The 23,098-nt window shown below is 33.8% G+C and overlaps 2 protein-coding genes and 1 pseudogene across 3 annotated transcripts; 1 reads left to right on the top strand and 2 right to left on the bottom strand.

Annotated features, from left to right (window-relative positions):
* Positions 1-203: 203 nt before the first annotated feature.
* Positions 204-2,610, bottom strand: LOC134240767 (putative ankyrin repeat protein RF_0381). Its single transcript, XM_062722850.1, has one exon. The coding sequence runs from the start codon at positions 2,520-2,522 to the stop codon at positions 204-206; it is 2,319 nt and encodes a 772-aa protein (XP_062578834.1). The 5' UTR covers positions 2,523-2,610.
* A 2-nt stretch (positions 2,611-2,612) lies between these two features.
* On the bottom strand, positions 2,613-11,729 carry LOC134240765 (uncharacterized). 2 transcript variants are annotated; one of them, XM_062722849.1, is made up of 5 exons: positions 9,821-11,729; positions 5,584-6,280; positions 5,314-5,352; positions 4,974-4,997; positions 2,613-3,509 (listed from the first exon to the last, which is right to left on the bottom strand). In XM_062722849.1, the coding sequence occupies exons 2-5, from the start codon at positions 6,209-6,211 to the stop codon at positions 2,731-2,733; spliced, it is 1,470 nt and encodes a 489-aa protein (XP_062578833.1). In that variant the 5' UTR covers positions 6,212-6,280; positions 9,821-11,729; the 3' UTR covers positions 2,613-2,730. The 2 variants fall into 2 exon arrangements, with proteins under 2 accessions (XP_062578833.1, XP_062578832.1); XM_062722848.1 differs by having other exon boundaries at positions 9,808-11,728.
* Positions 11,730-14,279: 2,550 nt separating this feature from the next.
* LOC134240766 (uncharacterized) lies at positions 14,280-20,184 on the top strand (annotated as a pseudogene).
* Positions 20,185-23,098: the final 2,914 nt, after the last annotated feature.

The raw sequence follows: 23,098 nt of genomic DNA, 5'->3' as shown, positions 1-23,098 counted from the left end.
TTTTACTATTTTAACAAGCAACACTGCAGATATCTTTGACAACAACTAAGCATAAAATGAAAATACTAGATTTGTCAGAATTGATGAGGATTTAAGAAGGTTCCTAATAGCTGGTAACACTGTTCTCTCAAAATATAAATCAAAATGGTCTATGTCACACATTGTTTACCAGACGCAATAAAATTGTTTATCACTGATTTACCTCAATTATCTTTTACTATTTGAACATTGCCTCCCCAGGCTGCTAACAAGTCTTGGTGATTTGTTGATAAAAACCCACAAACATCATGTTTACCATTTAGGCAAGCAATATGCAATATACTTTCACCAACATTTGACAAAACATTGATGTCCAATCCTTTTTTTAATAGAAAAGAAATTATATCTACACTTCCACCACTGCAAGCTGAATGTAACACTGTCCATCCGTCATTGTCCCTTATCTCTAATAAATCTGGAAAATGGTTGACCAGATACTCACACATCTCTATTTTACCAGAGCGGCAGCATTGATGTAAAACTGTTTCACCCTCTTCCTGTATGACATTGATGTCCATCTTTTTCTCAATCAATAGTTTTACTATTTGAACATTGCCTCCCCAGGCTGCATCATGCAACACTGAGTTACTAGATTTATCCCTGACGTCTGACAGATTGGGATAATTCTCAATTAAATACTCACAAACTTCAAACTTCCCATTGAGACAAGCTATATGCAGGATACTTCTACCATCATTTGACAAGATATTAATGTCCATTCCTTTTTCTATAAGAAAAGAAACAATTTCTACACTTCCACCACAGCAAGCTGAATGTAACACTGTCCACCCCTCAGTGTCCCTTATCGCCAATAAATCTGGAAAATTATCGACCAAATGTTCACACATCTCCATTTTACCAAAACGACAGCATTGATGTAAAATTGTTTCACCACCTTTCTGTACAGAATAGATGTCCATCTTTTTCTCAATCAATAGTTTTACTATTTGAACATTGCCTCCCCAGGCTGCAGCATGCAATGCTGTATTACTAGATTTGTCCCTGACGTCTAATAGATGGGAATAATTCTCAACTAAGTACTCACAAATTTCATGTTTCCCATTGAGACAAGCTATATGCAGAATAGTTTTACCATCATTTGACAAGGTATTAATGTCCATTTCTTTTTCTATAAGAAAAGACACAATTTCTACACTTCCACCAAAGCAAGCTGAATGTAACACTGTCCATCTGTTATTATCTGTAATCGATATTAAACTTGGATACATATTCACAAGATACCTACACATTTCCTCTCTACCCCCATTACAACTCATGTGTAACACAGTCTTCCCAGTATTTGTTGTACAGTTAACATTTAATCCTTTACTTGAGAGAAACTTAAAAAGATCTACGTTGCCTCCTACAGCTGCGGAGTGGAGGACATTTGCCCCATCATTGTCACAGACATCCAGTAATTGTGGGTATCTTCTCAACAGATATTTACACATATCATAATGTCCATTTTCGCATGCAAAGTGCAGGATAGATTCACCTGAATTATCTTTTCCATCTACTTGTGGTTTAACTGCTCTTGATAAATGTAATATATTTTCATTCTCAAAGATGTCTAGTATGTATTCAAACATATCTATGTTTCCACTGAAAGCTGCCCAATGCAAAAGACTTTTTCCATGAATATCTGTGTGTTCCTGGAGTAATGCAGGATATTTATCAACAAGGTATTTCACCATATCTGTTCTTCCTTTCTGACAAGCACAAGTAAGAACCGTGTGACCATTGTCTCGATCTTTTTCATATGGATCAAAGCCAAACTTTAACAGAAGATTAAATGCATGTTTGTCTCCAGAACTTGCTGCAGACTGTAAAGAGTTGGAGCCCTGGCAGTCCATTATATCTACAAGGAATGGATATTTTGCTAGAACTTGTTCAATTAATTGTGTTTGTTGCATAAAACATATTTCCTTCAGTAAGCTATGTCTTATATGACTCCAGGTAGGATGTAAGGAATGGGAAATTTGATGAAGATCAACAAACTCACAAACTCGGAGCAATAACTCTATATTGCCACTTTGTACAGCATAAAAACATGTTTGAAGATCACATTCCACATCAGATGACAAAATGAGATTAACAATATTTGGTTGATTTTTTGAGCAAGCAGCGTTAATTGATCTGTATCTTTGTCTTTTTTCTGAATTCGGAAGTAAATATTCAACCCACCGCTTATTTCCCACCTTCGAAAAGTGAACAATCATTGAGTCACCGTTGGTATCACGGCAAGTTTTAAACTTCAAAGTGCATTCTTCAGATAGTAATACGTGCTCATGGAAGTTTGAATCATTCCATAATTCCAGTGATGATATGGAGGAATATCCAATTACAGACCTTTCTCTAATTATATTTGCAATGCGGCGGGCAACATATTTAAACAATCGTTGTTCTATGAGGACTTGTGTACTTTTGGGGTTTGTACATGTCGTCAATGTAAGAAGTAGGGACGGATGACACATTTGGATCATTTTTATTGGATCAAAATTAAACAAAACACTAAAGAGACACTCCTGTACTGAACTATGGGAAAATTTGTATGCATTTTCTATCTTGTCACGAGTTATTAAAAAACCCTCAAAACAAAAAATACTGTCCTGGAAATCGTTAAGATACGAGCTATGTAGCCCTACAAATTCTAAAGAGTCGCGCTTCATCTCTAAATCCATTCGGGGATTTTCAATTAATTCGAACTCTACTTTTCCTCCATTCAGAAGAAGATAAACTAAAACAGCAGATTTTACAGTTCGTTTTTTCAATAATGTTTTGAAGTGGTTCTCTCATAAACATCATTGCATTTTGTAAAAATGCAATTACGTTTCGTTTAAATTCTCCATTGCTTTTTGTTAATTTACAACATTGTGGAAACCCTATAGCTAGTGGCATTTCATATACCTTATGAATAAGTTCTTTGTCTTCTATGTATTCAGAGAGCCCATATTTTTCTGATAGCTGCAGGATCTCCTCCTTGAGCAATGCATTTTCTTTGCCTGATAGGTCAACCAAGGATGACATAAAAAAATCGTCATTGCACTCGTTTTGTAAGCATTGATATATATCATTTCTTAAAGCAAATATCAATCTGTTAGATTTATTATCAGTGTCACTTTCAATTAAAACCTTTATCATATCTGATCTAGCTTTGAATTCCTGAACGTCATCGCTGGACAAAGAAAACTCACCAAATAAATTGTCAATAAATACCACTATACCATCACCCGGTGATATGTTTTCATACAAGTCTGTTAACTTGTAAAGCTTTAGAGGAGATTTTCCATCATCCATCAATTCTTTCATCAACATCTTGGCGATCGTGGTTTTTCCAGTTCCAGGGTTGCCCTTGATGACGATATACCCGTTACTGTCCAACAGTTCCTTCGCTCTGTCAAACGCACGGGTTTTTACGAATAGATGACTAATAGCTTCATAATGTTTTTGTATCATTTTCTTAGTTGATTCTGAAAAGAAATGATAGTTATCTTTAAGGAACATGGACTTAATGTCTCTAAGATTTAAGAATTTGTTTACTTATCAATTAACGGCGATATGCTCAATGAAACATGAATAATTGTATTGTTGCTTGAACTCAAGGGTGTTTGAGCGTCAAAGATAATTAATCATTTTGGACTACAGGATTAATATTGTATACAAGAGACACATGGGCCACATCGCTCACCTTGTCACTGTGCCTAGGAAAAAAAAATTCAGTAAATGCTTAAGTGGTCCGGATCCCAAAAGGGGGGTATGATTTGAACAAACTGACCAAGGTTGAATGAATACAAACTAAGGACGCTTACATATTTGTTTGACGAACTGCGGCTTCTCCCTATTAGTTTAAATTTTATTGTGGTCTTACCCAACCGGGGGTTAGTATGTGTGCGTCATGATTGTAACAATTCTGCATCTAAACTACCCGAGGATGCTTCCATCTAAACAAGACCAATCATTATTTTGTTGTTCTTGAGAAGATTTTTCATATATAGAGTACTCCTATGTAAATTTTGTGATCGTCCATAGTGGCCCCAGCCTGCCCCCGGGAGTCATGATTTGATCAATTTTGAATCTTCACTACAACATTGATGCGTCTATATAAATATGACCAATTATGTCTTTGCTGTTCTCAAAAAAGTGTTCTTAAAGATTTTTTTTCATTTATATATCTATGTAAAACTTTGATCGGTCATTGTTGCCCAGCCCTAGCCCCGGGGGTCATAATTTGAACAATCATGAATCTACACTACCTGAGTATGCTTCTCAAGAAGATTTTTAAAGATGTTTCCTTTATATCCCTGTGATCGCCCATTGTGGCCCCACCCAACCCCTAAGGGTCATGATTTAAATAAACTTGATTGACACTACCTGAGGATGTTTCCACATAAGTTTCATCTTTCCTGTTCGAGTGGTTCTTGAGATGAAGATTTTGAGAATTGCATTTTTTCAGAAATTCTTAACTAAATCTCCCTGAAATGGGGCATGGTCCTTCATTTTAACACATTTGTGAAAAGTTTACAGAGGGACAGACAAAAAGACGCCGGACAAAATGTTTTCAGAAAAGATCACTTGCTGGTGTTACAATCATCTAATAATAAATTTCACAGAACTCACACAAATCATCAATGATATATAAATCAACAAATTCATAAAAAAAATTTAAGAAAATAAATCCTCCACACTTTTCAATGTGTATGTTAATGAAAGGAACACAGATATTAATTTCTTTCATTATGCCATTAAGGTTCTAATTTCGTAAGGAATCTTATCTAGGCCTTTAAGACCAGGAATTTTTCCATAACATAAACAAACATGCATTATTAACATACTAAATTCTGTTGTCTCTTGTTACCAGTAGGCATCCTTGAATATCTAAATATGAAATATCCAACTATTTATTTAATATCTATTTTATCTTAATATTATCGTACCGATCTTTCTTGCAACTCTTGGATCTACAAAAAAAAAATTTTTAATAGAAGTTATTTTTCAAAATAAATTCATCCGAAAATTTATAACGGACTGAAGACAGTGAGTTTGTTTGATTAAAGGATGTATTGAGAGATGGGAATGCTTTATATCTTTTTAAAAACTTAAGCATAATTGTCGCATTTTTTCATTTCATGAAATCCTATTTATCGTGCATCACCTATCTGCTTTGTAGTATCAATAAAACTATTCATTGTTTAAAAATTAACACTGTGGCAAACTGAATTTCCTGTATTAATCATCATTTATACGATCATCATTATACTTATATGAGATTTTTACCATGAAGCACCAATTCTCTTTGCATAATCAGCACATTACCTAAAAACAGGAATAGATAAAATTAATCTATAGTTAGATTTTTAAAATATTTTACATATTTGAACATCTGATAATGATCAATCTGTTGATATATTTATTAAGAATTATTATAAGTTATGTCTAAAATCTTGGATATTTCCCTAGCCCTGTCTAAATCCATTAAAATATTCCGAGTAAAATGATGCAAGAATCATTAAGCCAGAAATGACATGAAGGCTTATAATTACTTACTCGAAAGATCATCCACAGATGTATGAAGTTCTCTGATATCTCCAAGTAAGTCTATGTATTTCTTCTCTTGTTCTGGGTCCATAAAGCAGGTTTTTATTGCGTTGACTGCATCCTGGTAAACCGTATTGGTTCCTAGGTGTCGCTCTAGCTCCACTACAATGTCCCGGATGTTTCGCCATTCCTGTCTAAATTCTGAATCGGATAGGGACAGATCAGCTGAATGACCGTAATACTGGTTCCTTAGAAGGCGAATTCTTTCAATGTTGGCGGAAACGCTTCTGTCTCCGGGATTAGGTATTTCTCCCCAACCTTTGGAATGTTGTGATATTTTACTTATATTGCGTAGAAGTAAATATAATAGAGATATGTCTAAGTCTGAATAATCACCACTGTATTGATTTGTTGGTTTGGGGAAAATGATCTCTGATTGTGTTTTGTTGAGTGGATTTCTTTGTCCATGTAGAAGTTTATCTGTAAATTCTTTAACTTTTCTGGACAAATCAGAGGGTTTTACTTCAGTCTTTAGAATGTCACGTAACACATCAGTACATGGACCCAGTATAAGCCTCGCCAGTCGAGCAGTGTTTGTTGTTTCTGGTGTTGATATGTAACACTTGGATAAAGACATAATGTGGATGCCTTCAATACGTTTAATTTATTTGTGAAGTGTTAGGACTCTGTCTTTGTCTTAAAATGTCTAAAATTAAAAGAATTATCATAATAAGTTGCAATAACTCAAAAAATGATTTATTGTTTATTTTCCTAAGCAAATGTTACAATATATGTGGTCAATTTGCAACAGACTGATATTTACCAATCCATTTCGTTTCTGAGCTTAACATGTTGTGTGGCTTTGCACTTTTATGAGTCTACGAGGGTTGATCCGAATTTAATATAAAAAAAAATTAAACTCGAACACCGTCAAAGGAATTTTACATACAAATATCCAAACGAATAATTTTTTTTTAATAATTTTTAAAACGTTTTATGATGCATTTCAATAACTTAAGTTTTTCATTATATATCCTTGATTTCTTTTTCTTAAGTGTTAACAGAATATTTCCTTTTGTAGCTCAAATTCTCTAGATGCTTGATGTTCAATAATGAAGGATAAGGAGATAACGAACAGTATTGTATATCAAAGTCCATAAAACAATACAAAATAGGAGCAGAGCAAACACAGACCTCAAAAACATCAGAGGTGGGATACCATGGAGGAGTGAGCATACCCTGCCAACCGGTCACACAAGCCGTGTGCTCATTGTCATGATCGGGAAAGAACGGATAAAATTTGTAGTCGTCAATGTATAAATAATGGTCGAATAATTAATATGAAAAACGTCAGCATTTGACTCAATGATTAATTGTATTTGCTGACAAGGTTTTTGAATCGACCATAGAACTTACGAAATTATGTCTTTAAACGAGACTGCTGATATTCTTGTATGTCAATAATTTACCTCGTTTTAGAAACTGGTTATACATAGAGCATATTCCTGCATTTCAAATCAACTGAGATATATAAACACCATATACAGGCGATGAAGGTATTTTGCTGCATAAGTAAGGGAAGTTGAGGATAGAAAATTTAAGGTTGTTTCGTTTATCATAAAGATTGGGTGTTAGATTAACATTAACGTCATTTACAAATATAAAAAGTATGAAGCAGAAGTGTCAGACTCGGTGATATCTTTTGTCTCAAGCTCCCTACTATATATTGTATCCACATAGGAATGGAATTTGCCATTGTTAATTGACAATGAGTCGTCAATATATCTAAATGTTGAGTTGAAGGCTACTATATATTTTTTTTCTTTTTACGCATAAGATTTTGCATATTTTCTGCTTCATATGAATACAACATTAGGTCTGTACTTATAAAAGAGCGCAAGTGGTACCCATTGGAATCCCAATAGATTGTTGGAAGACATTGTCACCAAAAACCACATAGATATTGTAAATCAGGAACTCAAGCATCTTCTTGATATCAACTTCAGAGTGCTTGTGTGTACAATCAGAATGTGTTTTAACTTAATAATTTTGCAATTGACATATGACCATTTATCTTGGTTTACGACTTCCATTTTTTAAAAAAAAAAAACCACTGTGATGATATCAGAAAGCCTGAAATTTAATATATCATGGGGAATGGTTGTTTATAAAGTTAAAAAGTCGTAAGATTTTATGCAGTTGATTTTTGTAAAATATTGTGATTTTTGAATTGTCCAAAAGTTCTTGGAATTTTTAAGTATCTGATTCACGCCACTTCTTGAATGTATTTTGGCACTTAACTCTTGACGTCTCTCCTTCACTAGTGTCAATATCTTAGTGGGAAGTAAAGAAAAAGGCTTCGTGACAGTTGAACATTTACTGGAACTCCCAATGTATCTTTTTTGTAAGGATTCCTATGAAGTTTCCGAATCCAATATATATCTGATCAAAATAATTTTGTTTGTTCGGGGTATTAGACATATTCAAAACTGATAGGTGATTTTGAAGAACTTTTTCATGAGGAAGGGAAGTATGAGTAGAATATGAATTACCACTTGTAAAATTCAAATTTCTTCAAAAATACAATTTATATAATGGGCCTTACAAATGAAGACAATGTTGTTACCTGCTTTTGTCATCAGGGACTAGTAATCTAACTTATTCGTTTTTCTTGTAATTCATTTACTTGTTTAATTTATGTAATTATCTATTTGCAGTCTTTAGATATCTTAATTTTTACTTTATTTCGGGTTAACGTTGAAATGTCTTTATATGTGGTATTTGTCTACGTGTATTGTTTGTATGAGTGTTGTGAGCGTGTTTTTCTAGGTTTTTTTTTCTTTATATCCACTAATGAATAATTATACATCAGAACACGTTTTGTACTATTCTACAAACAAGACCATATTCCTGTGACAAAATCTTTGTACTTTTTTTAAAGATTATCTTTTTAAACAATCTGTTAAAATCCATGAATACCATGTATTTGTGTTCATCTACGACGGGATGTATTGATTTTTTTATGTGAAGAGCAAAACAATTGATTTGGCAATCAACTTTATATTTCGATATATTGACGACTTTTCATCAACTAACAATTAATACTACCATTCATATGCTAGTCTATATATACCAAGGAGCTTATGAGAAAAGGAACAAGAAGAAAAATTATGAAACATCTTTTTCATATGTGTATATTTTACATGTATATTAATAAAATGCTAGCATTTTTAAAATAAACGTAATGGCTTAAATTTGAAATTATCAATTCAGTAAACAAAAATTAAAACAAATGAAATATATGGAAATAACGAACAGTACTTTAGCTCAAAAATCCATGAAACATTTCAAAATAATAACAGAACAGTTACAGGCTTCAAAAATCAAAGACGGGATCAAGTTTCATGGAAGAGTAATATTATACAATTAATTACCCCGTTTGAGGTCATCATGGTGAAATAAGGACGCGAGACCTGGCCCACGAGGTGACCTGATCTGACCGATTCCGCTTAGCGCCTGAGGTCATGGCAGGTCATCGAGTGGGCCAGGTCAACTCCGTCTGTCTGTCTTTGACTTGAAAATTATTTATTTCCAATTTTTCTAGCAACATCAAATTTTATGGTATACCCAGTACCACAATAAACCTACACAGAAACAAATAGCCAAACTACAACCTCGGAAAAAGGACATTGTATTAACCGCTTCTTGGCAAACGCACTCACCACTGCAAAGTAACACAAGGATCTTTTCAGTGGTGCCCCAAAAAACCTATATAGGTACCATCAGCTACCTATCATGTTAAACTTCTTGTAATTAATCTTTTTTTCATTATTTTCATGTACATACTTTATTATACCCCCGCTTGAAAAGTATATATAGTAATCATTGTCAGAACTTTATTACATATTGTTCTTCTTATACCACTGAGTGAAATTTATTGAATTATATTCACAGAACTTTATTACATATTGTCATTGTGCACCTTCTATTTTACTTTTTGATCTGACACATATTTTGGGTTTCCCGGCCACAACAAAACATGGATTTTTCCATTATAATCATATGGGAGGCTGGGTATCATTTAATGAGCTCATTGCTCAAAGTACCTCTAGTTTTTAATTATTTTACAAAAATATCACATGATAAAATAATGTTATATTTCGTGGAACGAAAGGCACGAAAGACACACACTGCAGGACATTCTCTACACATTGCACAATAAGTCCTACTCACCACTCCAACTCACCACTCCCCTGATTGATTAGAATCTTAAGCTGTACTCCCTTCAGAAATATGTAGGCATCACATTCTTGGATCTCAGAGTCCTTCCTTGTATAAAGCTGATATTGCGCATGCGTGGAACAAATCAAATTATCATTTATATGGATATTGTTTGCAAGCCAGAGTGCAGTATGAAGCAATATTCAACACAGCAATAAACTCCCCGTTTCAGTGTGTCTCCTCATGTACGTTCGTCGCTTCGTTTTATAAAGTATAAGTGTGAACATCCGTTAATTTCTACGTCAAGTATTTTGAACTGTTGACAAGCAATACATGGTATGTAAAACATCATTTATCCTTTCCTGTTACTCAAACACTTAAACAAAAATCACACAATATCTTTTTTCAACTCTTTAATATTTATCAAATATATATTGTCTTTTCCTTTTGTCTTTATCTATATTTTTATTTGCCTCTGTGAGTACACACTTTAAACTAGATTATAATGTACATCATCTTCTATTAATGACAGATAGTATTCATCTTTTCCCCCTTCAAGTGTACCTAGACTTATCATTCACTTAAAATACAATTACATGTAACAACGATAACAAATATACGTAGATACATTTTCCCCTTGCATCAGCTTAATACGGTTCAGTGTATCGTTTTCTACAAATTATATTGCTAAAACAACATATCTTTATAACTGATGACTAACTTCCTGATACAAGTCATATTTCAAAACCCTTTTACATGAAATGATTCATTGTATGAATTGTGCAGAATGTCTCTAAATACTAAAGTAAGAATGATAACTCGCCACGGTCTACTTACGTATGTGTAGAGAACATGTAATGGTTAAGGGCCTTGTCTGCTAGACGCAATAGTGTTAACATAAAGGTTGCGTAAATGTAAGGTCAGCAATACTGTAAATTCCTAATTATACGCGAGGAATTAATTTCCGCGTAATTTCGCGAGAAGCGTCACTCGCGAAAAAATATTACTCGCTTTTATTTTTATGGTGCTGAAATCTACGAAAATTCTGTTGATCAACCGTCCCTTCGCGAATTATAATTCTTGCGATTTGACGCAAAAGACCCAGTTCGCGATAAAAAGTACTCGCGAAAAATAAGGAATCCTCAGTATTTAGGAAATAGCTGTATATAGTGAAAGATCAATGATCGCTGCTGACATCGAATAACCTAATTATTTAATTAGTTAACACTATTTGAAGTCAAAAGCTGCGATATCGCCTGTCTTTGTTTACCCAACTCCACAGCAATATCGGGTTCAAAAGGGAAATGCAGTTTTAGGCCAATCTGTAGTTTTCAAAACCTTATTCACATCAAAAGAAGATTTTTTTATAAATCTCGTGATTGAAAAATATTTTGCTCTTGTAAAACGGTAAAAACTATTGTCCTCTGACCTCCTAAATAACATTCACACAGAATTGAACGTATTATCCCTTCAATAGGTTCATCTCAGAAAAGAAAAAAAAAAATATTTGTAAATATAACAAAATAAGCAATACTAATGAAATCAATAATTAAATATAAAATATAATTTCGTCACATTGCATACAGGATATTGTTCTCTGGGTCTGGTTTAAGCTTAGTGAAGGCGACTTCAGGGTACATGTACTACCATCACGTGTTGTCAACTAGATTTGTTAAAACAATTACATTACTACACCGTTTTCAAGTACACCCAGTCTGAATTTATGCATCTAAGGAATCTATTGCACCTCGACATGATGAGTTGTTGTTTGTTCACTACTGTAAATGAAAATGTCAAAGTTGGGTGTTTGTACCGAAGAGATACTCGTGTATCTGAAAGGTTGTATAATGAGGAGACTGTCCTCGACGCTCCATTAGATTTAGTCTGAGCAGTTCAATATAATCTGCAAATATTAAAATCATCGTTGACAATACATCAACATAATCTATAAAGATTACAATCATTTACAATTCATCAACATTTCAACATAATCTATAAATATTTAAATCGATGTTGACAATACATCAACAGTTCAAAATAATCTTTAAATATCTAGATCAATGTTGACAAAACAATTATTGTAATTTCTAAAATAATAAAATACGCACTTAAATACATGATCTTATTCAAGAAGGATATGGAAATAACGAACAGTATTCAATCTCAACGACAAATACACAAAACAAGAGCAGAGCAAATATTTGAAACATCAGAGGTGGGATCAGGTGCCATGGAGGAGTGAGCATCCCCTGCTGACCGGTCACACCCGCCGTGTGCTCGTTGTCATAATCAGGATATAACGGAAAAAATCCGTGGTCAATTCAGTGTATAAATAATGGACTAACAATTGGTATGAAAAACGTCAGTAATTTCATTCAATGATAAATTGTATTTGCTGACAAGGTCATTGTATCGACCATAGAATTTACGAAATGATGACTTCAAAAGACCGCTGATATTCTTGTTTCATCAACTTGCTTGTCAGTAATTTACTTCGTTTAAGAAATTGTTCATACGTAGAGCATGCTCTTGCGTATCGAATCAACTGAGATATAAATACTCCGTATGCAGGTGATGAAGGTAAATTGCTGTATAAGTAAGGGAAGTTGACGATTTAAAGTTAAAGTCATCACGTTTATCATATAGCTTGGTTGTTAGATTACCATTAGTGTCTTTTTCAAGACTAAGGTTATGAACCAGAAGTTCGGACTCTGTGGTATCTTTTATTTCAAAGACTCACCAGGATATATCGTGTCGACGTAGGAATGGAAATTATCATTATTAATGGACAATATGTCGTCGATATATCTAAATGTCGAGTTGAAGGCCACAGCAAGTGTTTTCTTCTTTTCACGTAAAAGATTTTGCATAAATTCTGCTTCATATGAATATAAAAATAAATCTGCTATTAACGGAGCGCAATTTGTACCCATGGGAATTCCAATAGATTGTTGGAATACCTGGTCTTCAAAAACCACATAGATATTGTCAATCAGAAACTCAAGCATCTTCTTGATGTCAACTTCAGAGTACTTATGTGTGCAATAAGAATCTGTTTTAACAAAATAATTTTTCAAATGACCAATGACGAGGTAAGTAAACTTACGAGTTCCATTTTTGTTGAAGAAGCAGCTGTCAATGATATCAAAAAAATGTCACTGAACAAATAACTTTTTATTGATCTTATTGAATATATAATGACATAGATTTTTATTTTTGTGTCTGTTTGGTTATATTTGACTAACATATTTATTAAGTAAATGTACAATGTTTGTTTGGGTTTTGTGAGGTTTGACTACAGCACGCTCCTCTTTATTTACCTAAAAATAACTGAGCCGTCATGAGGCTATACATGCTATTTTAGATGCTAACTGTCTTTCATAAAATTAGGTAAAAGAATTCCTAATCAATAAGTTTGTCATAATTATAAGTTCTTCAGTAGTTTTACAAAGTAGCATAGTGACAAACGCTAAAATGTGGTATTGTACCTTTTAAAATTTGGTATTATGTCTTCTTCTGCCAATACTTGTCTTTATGTTCTCCATGTTTACAACTTTTCAATTGGTTGACAATATGTCGGGTCAGGAATGGCCACTTCTGCTTCTTTAGGTTCACAAAAGACAGCTGTCTGGTAGCATTGGTTTACTTCGACTCAAACCAAAGGACTGATGTTTTCACTTTTTCAATTGCTGCAGCTCCTATCCAATGTCTAAATAGTCGTCGACACTGATACGTTTAGGTACTGAATGCTACTTATTCTTTTTTTAAAAGACAAAAACAGTTTATGCACAAATTTCATAGCACTTTGTAATTTACTTTTAACCATGTGAAAGACATGATTTTTGCCTAGGTGCTTCGTTCACATTATTAATAATTATATTGTTCAATCATCAAGTATCTGTGTGCAACAAGTTATTGGAAACGACTAACTGCGCCATTATTTTTTTTTAGAAGTCTGCAATTCAATTCTCAAACTCTATATGATTGACCAAGACAACCATTCAGGGCCTTCCATACGAACTCTATTAACCGTAAACCCCAGATAACCAGTAAATCATCTATAGTACAATCTAAGAAAACCGGTAAATCATCTATAGTACAAACACAGACAACCAGTAAATTATCAACACTATGAACCTAGACAACTGACTGACGAGCAGAGGAAACACTGACTTATAAAACTGAGATTAGATCAGGTTCCGTCGAGAAGTTAGCATCCCATGTCGACCGGTCACACTTGCCGTGTGGTCTTTGTCCTGAATTGGAAAAAAATTGAAAGAAATACGTCGTTAATTTAGCTTATAAATAACGGAATAACAATAAGTGTGAATGACGTCAGTCAGCATTTGACTGATTGATAAATTGTAGTTGATGACAAAGTCATCATATCGACCTTAGAACATACATGTACGGAATTATACTTTAAACTTGAATGTTGATGATATCTAAACAATAAAAGTTGTGGGTGTAATAAAAGTTAACTGTAATAAAATACGAATAATGATAATTGAGGGGTGGAGTAAAGATATATTGTAACATATGTAGCTATGCAAATCAACCTGTCAAGGACAACACACGATAGGTCCTATAGAATCCGACGGATGCCCTTCGTGTGAATGCAACACCATGTCAGGTTTAATGAGCTTTATTTCTCTTTTATTCTTCAAAATATTATTGGCTATCATTAAGGTATTATATGCATAGTTCGATTTTCGATTGTTATTTAAAAAAAAAAAACAGAGGCTTTTCTTTAATTTTAAAAAAAGGTTAAAAATAAGGATTATAAGTTGAAATGAATATTAAATTAGTGTTTTCCTCAATTTCAGGGTATTTTTTACCTTATCAAATAAGTTCCTTCACTTAAGGAAACTTTCTTATAGCCATTCATATATTTAGAATTTTTAAAATGTTAATGAATGTCGTTGTCTTAATCATTTAACAAAGGATGAGGTGACATAACTGCTATCTGGGGCCCCTTTTTCCATGACGAATTATGTTTAATCTACAAAGATGTTGGTAGTTTTCAAATATGAGTGAATAAATACGAAGCCTTTTGAATAGTTTCAATAGTTCAGACACATCTTAATTATAAGGAATACTGCATTATCTTTGATTTTTAAGACCCTATCACAGCTAAATTCGGCAAGGTTTGTGCAAATATTTTGTTTTATGGCAAGAGAATGGGCGGGTCTTAGTACAATAGAGGGATATGCGTGTTCGAGAAGACCTTATATGGGTATTGTTATTATTTCGCACTTAGTCATTGTCCAATCCGATGACAGAACAACAAAACATGCTGGTTTACTACGTTTACATTTTATCGCAGACACGTGGTTTTGGTCAATTTACCTGTTGTCCTTTTCTACATTTCAAACTTTTATAAATCTCAGCTAATGCTCTTTATACTAAATAATACACATGGATTTTTGGTATTTACGGTTTTTAGGACTAGAAATGCACATGAAACTAGTATTCACCGATACTCGGGAATACGTTTAGACCTAGCGAATTGCTCACCAAACACGCTACAAAACTTTAAACTAATGTATACATATCATGTATATTCTATCAATTGTTCGTAACTGTATATAAATTTTACTGTGGTCTCGGAAATGGTACATATGTAGATCCGTGTCTAATCTGTGACTCAAATGCATAAAAAAAATATCGGAAAGCAGTAAACTTCCAAGCATGTTTCCATAGTATTTTTGTGGAATTCACTCGTAACGAATTTCATTTAGCTGATTGGTCAGTTAGAAAGAATCGCCTGTGCCTCGATTAGCATATGAATTCATTATTACGTCAGAAAATCTAGTTCCGTCGATCTGTTTATAATGGAAAAGGCCAACCAGATTTTATAATTTTTTTAAAATTAACATGTGAGCGCAGTTAGGTACAATTTTCTCCTTTCACATATAGGTAGGTTTCAATAAAATACAGTGACCAGCCAAAGGAGAAAATTGTACCTATCTGCGCTCGTATATTTTAAGGGCTTCAAAGAGTGGGGCGGGGTTAAAATGCAATGGGAATTGAATGTAAACATGATACCCCTACCCCAATAAAAGATCTATATCTTTCAAATCACGTTTCTATTTTTGTTAAAAATTGTATTCTATAAATGTAAAAATATCATTGATTAGTTACATACAAAAATTTGAGTAAAATTTAAACATTTAATTTTTTGTCAATATACGAGGGGCCGCAAGTCACCTCATCCTTTACTAAATATACACCCAGGATCTATGAGTGGTGGATCAGGTGTAGGCGGTGGGTCAGTTGGAGCTGGTGGCGGATTCACAGGGTGTTCTAGTCCCTTTAGCGTATCTAGTATTTCTGGTGGCGGATCCACAGCTGTAAGTGGTGGGTCTTCTACTATTGGCGGATCAAGTTTTATAGGTGGTGGTGGAGGGAACAGTGGGATCTGCCCCTCTGTTGGTGTATCAACTGGAACTAACACTCAAACTACGTACGTCGTAGCGCCGACAAAAGAGTGCCAAACAGAACAGATTTGTCTAGAAAGGTGCGGATCAAACTACCAGATTGGGGAAACAGGAAAAGATGGCTGTGGGACGTGTATATGTACAAAGCCCTCTGTAACATACAGTGAGTGGGATCTTTTGATCGCTTTAATTATTGTTTTTAAAATAAATTCTACATTGTAAATCTAAATTGAATATCATTCTAATTACTTCTGTTGTTAATTCTTTCCAAGCACTGCAATACTCAGTCTTATAAACAAGCATATAATTAATTACAACTATCATACACTTACTCACTATAAACGTCCTCCAGTACATGTTTTATTTTTTACTTGCTACGAAAACCTACCGAGTTATATTTAACATTGTGATTTTTATGTAGTTCAACAGGTCTTGACCTTGACATGTCCTAGCCTGACCTGTAATTATGGCTGCAGTGTGGGATATAAATGTGAAACAGATGGGTGTCCTACGTGTGATTGTGCTCTACCCTCAGGTTAATATTGAACCAGAGATACATACAGAAAATTAATGATAAAAATTACATGCAGATAAATCATGCTGAATAATGCCATTAAAGGAGAAAGGATATGTATAAAACTGCCCCGATCTTCATTCCTAACTTGATAAAAAAAATATATACTGCAATAACAAGGGGTGAATCTCAGTTGGTTATATTAGGTTCTGATCAGATAGGAAAAGGGACATTGGAGTTCAATTCTTAAAACAGAAAACTGAAAATATAAAGCTACATAAATTTATGTCTTTTTATTATATACATGAATTCATATGGGGCTAATGACTAGTTGTAAAATGTATTTCTGAAAAATATTGTACACTCCAAATTTAATACATACATGGTGAACATATACATTAAAATGCATTTGTGAGAAAAGCAGACCTTCTAAATTATAGGGTACACCACACATGAAGTCGTAATACAACACAAAGTGGATTGTACAACCTCATTAAGTTGTCCTGCGTCATGTGACGTTGGTTATAAGTGTGGATTGGACGGTTGTCCTACCTGTGAATGTTTGGTGGGCTACGTGCAAACACAAACAACAGGTAAGTCGCCTAAAAGCCTTATACAGTAAAGCTCAGTTATAACGAAATCATCGAGACCTGTTAAATTACGTAAGGCATGTTTTAAAGTTTAGTGTGAGTTATTGGTGTGTAAATCACACAGAGATGTCACGTATGCATATTTCATGAAGCGAGCTAGCATTTTACCAACGTCGCTGCAGTCTCATTGTGACGTCACGTAAACACACGTTTCTCCGTGTATATTTCAAGGCCTGAATATACACGAAAATGGTTTTCAAATCAATTTCAAAGATTGCTTTGTAGAAAAACACAGCTATATCCCTAATGCATTAAATCCGTATAAAGAATCCGTTATATTTATATAGCTGGGGATCCAAGATACCTTCGCTATATCCGTAAATTTGCAATATCCGTGTTCGTTCTAAGCGAGTTTTACTGTAATTATAACATCATTTTTTTTATTTGAGCTGTTGTAATTCTATTCCAGACTAATCAACATTTTTTCTAATTTGAAATTTTGTATTTTATCTTAGACCAATGTATTAACTGTGAATATATTGATTTTCTGACCCCAACACCTGAAACAACTGTTTACGTCACAGGAGGCACTGAATGCACTGATTGTGACGTCACCCCGCAAATGGTGTCCTATGTAAAGCCTAGACCTCAGACGCAGACTGTTTATGTCAGTGGTAACAATGAGTGTCATGATTGTGACGTCACGCCACAGATGGTATCCTACGTAAAACCAAGACCACAAAAACAAACTGTTTACGTCACAAGTACGAACGAATGTCATGACTGTGAGCCCATTAAGCCTCAGATTGTTTCATAGGTTAGACCACGCTCACAGCAGGAAACTTTGTATGTCACAGGTATGTAAATCTTAAAATATAAAAATGCTAATACATATTTTATATTTGTAGGACTCCAAAGTGCGATGGGACTCCAAAGCCCGATGGTCACGCCAAAGTGCGATGGTCTGCGCCAAACTCCGATGGTTTGACAAGCCAAAGTCCGATGGCGCAGAAAACAATTAACGTCTATGACGTCATAGTATTACTGCGTAAAAATTCGATGCCTCGTCATGCCAATCAATAAATACAAAATATCATAAATACAAAGATAAACCCTCGTATTGTAGATGTAGGTGCAAAACTAAGACTTATCAGTCGAACAATGAGTATCAACTCTAACCTATCTAACATAGATGTGTGCAGGACTAATCTAAATCAGCCCAATAGTGTGCGAGGACTAACCTTAAAATCTCTCGGTTGTGCTCGAAGAAGCACTTAACTGTTCAAGTACTAACCCATATCACTCCAAAAAGCAATATCCGTAAAAACGTATCTGAGACGAATACTGAATCAGTGGATTTTGAATGTAGAATAACATCATGACGTCGTAATATTGTGACGTCATAAACGTTAATTGTTCCTCCGCACCATCGGACTTTTGCGTGTCAGACAATCGCACTTTAGCGTCGCGCGTCTCATAGGAAACGAGCCATCGCACTTTGGCGCAGACCATCAGGGTTTGGAGAGACCATCGGACTTTGGCGTCACCATCGGACTTTGGAGTCTTACATATTAATCTCACTTTTCAATAATAAAAGAAAAAATTTGCTCTTAACTTTTTTTCCTCCAGGAACACAGACGGAATGTAACGGATGTGAGAAACCTCATACATACTTCATCCAGAAACCTACACCTCAGAAAGTATATATACAAAAGCCGGAGTCGACGGAAAATGGGATTCCGATATATGTAGACAGACCACGCCCACAAAAACAAACAGTATATATACATAAACCGGACACGACGGAGAACGGAATACCGATATATGTAGACAGGCCACGCCCACAAAAACAAACCATGGTTGTCACTCAAACACAGAAGTGTCATAGCAGTCACACGTGCTGGTCAGGTCACGTGTCAGGTGAAGATATAGTGAAGGATCGGTCTTAAAATCGCTACTCAGACTTTACAATCTGAAAACTGAAAACAAAACGAAATAATGCATGATTTAGATAATTTTCAAATCTAGTATCAACTTGTGATTCCCATAATGTTGGATGTATATCATAGTAACAAGTGTTTTGTTCTAGAGGAAGACAAATATATCCATTGGCTTTTTCTCAAAATGTTTTTTTAATATTTAATACGCCAAAGACTATCATGCAATAACCAAAAATTATAATTTTACGGAATGCATATAACTGTCTGAAATCTATTTACATAATTATAATATATATTATGATTGATTTTTCAGGTTCTTCTAGCGGTAGTTCAGGTGGTGTTATCATGAATGTACTGACGGGTGGATCTGGTTATATCAGTGGCGGATCAGGGTTCAGTTCTGTTGGAAGTGGTGGATCCAGGGGAGGCCATGGTGGGACTCCTTACGGAATCAGTGGCGGATCAACTGTTTACAGCAACGGGCGCGTGATTGGAATTAGCGGCAGCGGAAGTGGTAAGATCCAGAAGGTGTTGACCGACCTAATCAAATTAAGATAAAATTGTAAATGGACTTTAATTCTATGTCAATGTATGAAAATTTAGGAATATTTCACACTGAATGCATATCTTTGATCTTTTTTTTTGCTTTACATAACAGCGAACTGTACTCGTTTTTTCTTCTTTGTTTTACTTTGTTTTACATTGTAGCGTCTTGTCCGTTTTGTTTGGTTTATTTTGTTTTACATTGTAGCGTACTGCCATCTTTGTTTTACATTGTAGCGTATTGTCCTCATTTTTGATTTATTTTGTTGTACATTGTAGCGTACTGTCCTCCGATGAGACATGACTGTCATCCATCTTGTATCAAGTATGACGATCCTCACTGTAGGCGGTGTTTATGTTAAAGGAAATCAGGTGTGTAGACAGTGTTTATGTTAAAGGTAATCACATGTGTAGGTGGTGTTTGTGTTAAAGGTAATTACGAGTGTAGACAGTGTTTATGTTAAACTTAATCACGTGTATAGGAGGTGTTTATTTTAAATGTAATTACGTGTGAAGACTGTGTTTATGTTAAAGGTTATCACGTGTGTAGACGGTGCTTATGTTAAAGGTAATCACGTGTCTAATGTAGGTAGGCTGGAAATCTGACATACAGTCGCCTATAATGTTAATGACTTATCCCACCTCTGATGTTTCGGAGATGCCTGTTTGCTTTACTCCTTTTTGTATAGTTTTATGGATATCGATATCCTTTATATAAAAAAAAACATATATTGTTTGAAAACAGAAATGTACTTAACCCTGTCACTGAAAAAAGCAAAAATTTGCAAAATTATTAACAAGTTTATACCGTATAAACAGATTTTTAGCGATGATTTCATTTGTACATTATAAGCGAGGGTGCCAGGATCGCTACAATTTAATATCGCTAAAATTAATTGCACTTTTTTGTGATTGCTTCTTTATAAAGCTTTTTAAAATCGCTAAAAGTACATTTCGCTAAAAATAAAATACCACATTTTAAGGACAAATCGCTAAATTTGCATCTCGCTAAAATTTCAACTTATACGATATACATGTATATATTTTGAATCTTTAATTCCTTTAACTTTTTATCTAACTTTTCATTTAATTTTCAAAATATCGATGCTCCTGGATTATTACTTTTTTCAGTCTAGAAACTTGAATGACTTTTCGGTCATCGATGTTCCTTACGTTAAAAGAAACTATAGCTTATGGGATAAAACTTTTTTATTTGAAGTTTAATATGACATAATATTATAAGACCTTTCATAATTTCAATGTCAATGAGTCCTGTATACTGCAGGTCAACTATTTCATAATATTATACTTTCATGTAAATTACTTGAATCTGATTCGTCGAGAAACATTTAATGAAAAATACTACTACCCGCAGAATAATGAAGCCACGCCCTCCTGAATAGCAACAGTCAACACTGCTTGACGACGGGTGGTATTACAAAAAATAGCGACTGTGCGGAATTTATGCGCGCACGGTTCACTGTAATATGTATTTATTAAAAACATTCAGTATAACATAATAAATATAAACTGCGCCTCGGTTCACAATGGTTTCTTAGGGTGAAAATTTTTAATGTTACACTCAACTACATGCAATATTTATATTATGCTTAGATTTGTAGCAAAATTAATGATTGAGTAATACAATGCATTTTTTGGTGATTTTTTCAGAGAAAGAAGAAGAAGACAATGAACAACAAATTTAATGATTCCAAAGATTTAAAATCTTTTTTTTTATTCCTGAATAAATCCACCGTATCTTCTATGATTCTTCTTATAATATGTTTTTATGTTCGGATTTAGTTAATCAAATATAATTATGCTTCATATATTTCTTTAAATAAATAAACCTATTAAAAGTGTCATGGTCATTATGATTTACATTCTACAACTAGATGCTGTGTATAACCTCATTGTTAGGATTCATGATTTATATTCACTTAAAAACAAATGAAAGTTTTAAGTTGATTTTATAAAATTTTGCATGAAAATTATGCCCAATGTTTGAAATTGACATTTAGAATTTTTACAGAATTATCATGCTTATTTAAAGTTGAAATTCACTACTCATGAAAGAGAATGAAAAAAAATACTCTGAAGAGATTTACATATAGTGGATACTTTTGCTCTAATATGGTAGGGTAACTAAATAGGCGTCAATTGATTGTTTGAAATCTGATGCCAAGAACTAGTCAAATTGTTTTTAAATGACCACTAAACCTAACCCCAAAACCAAAGAATTGAACAAATTATTCAAATTACAAAATCATCATTTATCAATTACAGTTGACAAATAATATGGTTTCGCTTTCCAATATGACATCCAGTGTTCGAATGTTATTTGCTGCACCGAGTCCTAATATAAATTATAAGCAAAGATATAGTGATTTATTTTTTTTTTCCAAGCGCCCAGCATTATAACTTAGGAAACAGGTCAGTCGGACCTTTATTACCGAAAACCTGAGTCGCATCAGGCGGTGGCAAGATAACTGTCCCTCACAGCTCAAAAGCTTTGTGTGCAGAAAAATTATTCAATATTTCACGTCTTTCAGATGTTTTTCTAGATTTTGATATTTAACATGCAACAAAAACATCAAATTAAAACATCAAATTATAAATTGAAGCAATTTTGAAGAAGTATTAATTCACCTCTACAAATCTGAGATGCATTTATAGTTCTTAGATTATATAAAGTGTCTGGCAAAATCAAAGTGTCGAGGATGTTTTGATTTCGTTAAACTAGAATTTTGAGATTTGTATTAAAAAATTGAGTTATATTTTCTTTAAAGCGATATATTGAAGGGACTAACAGCATTGAATCCTGTTTTTCATAAGTTGTGCATTTTTAATCAATCCGATTTGCAAGTCTCAAGCAAAGTTAAGGGGGTTAAAAATTCGTTTCTCATAATGGCAGTGGTTCTCTGGAGATGTGCAATGTGATACCATGGGCCTAAAAAGAGATACCTCAGAATCTGACACATCTGTTTCCTATCTACATATTTTACTTGAAAAAAAAAACGTTAATGGTAATCTAACAACCGAACTTTATGATAAATGTGATAACTTTAACATTACAATCGTCAACTTCCCTTACTAATACTGCAATATACCTTTATCACCTGCATACGGAGTGTATATATCACAGCTTATTCGATATGCAAGGACATGCTCTATGTATGAGCAATTTCTAATTTCTAAAACGAGGTAAATTATTGACAAACAAATTGATGAAACAAGAGAATCAAGAGTCTCGTTTATTAAAATCATTGTTATCTC

This window comes from Saccostrea cucullata, unplaced genomic scaffold, assembly GCF_032062105.1.
Source record: "Saccostrea cucullata isolate Sc308-1 unplaced genomic scaffold, CSIRO_AGI_Scuc_v1 ctg9836, whole genome shotgun sequence".
NCBI lineage: Eukaryota > Metazoa > Mollusca > Bivalvia > Ostreida > Ostreidae > Saccostrea > Saccostrea cuccullata.
The sequence above is the reverse complement of the archived record's forward strand: the minus strand, read 5'-3'. Positions and strand labels throughout refer to the sequence as shown.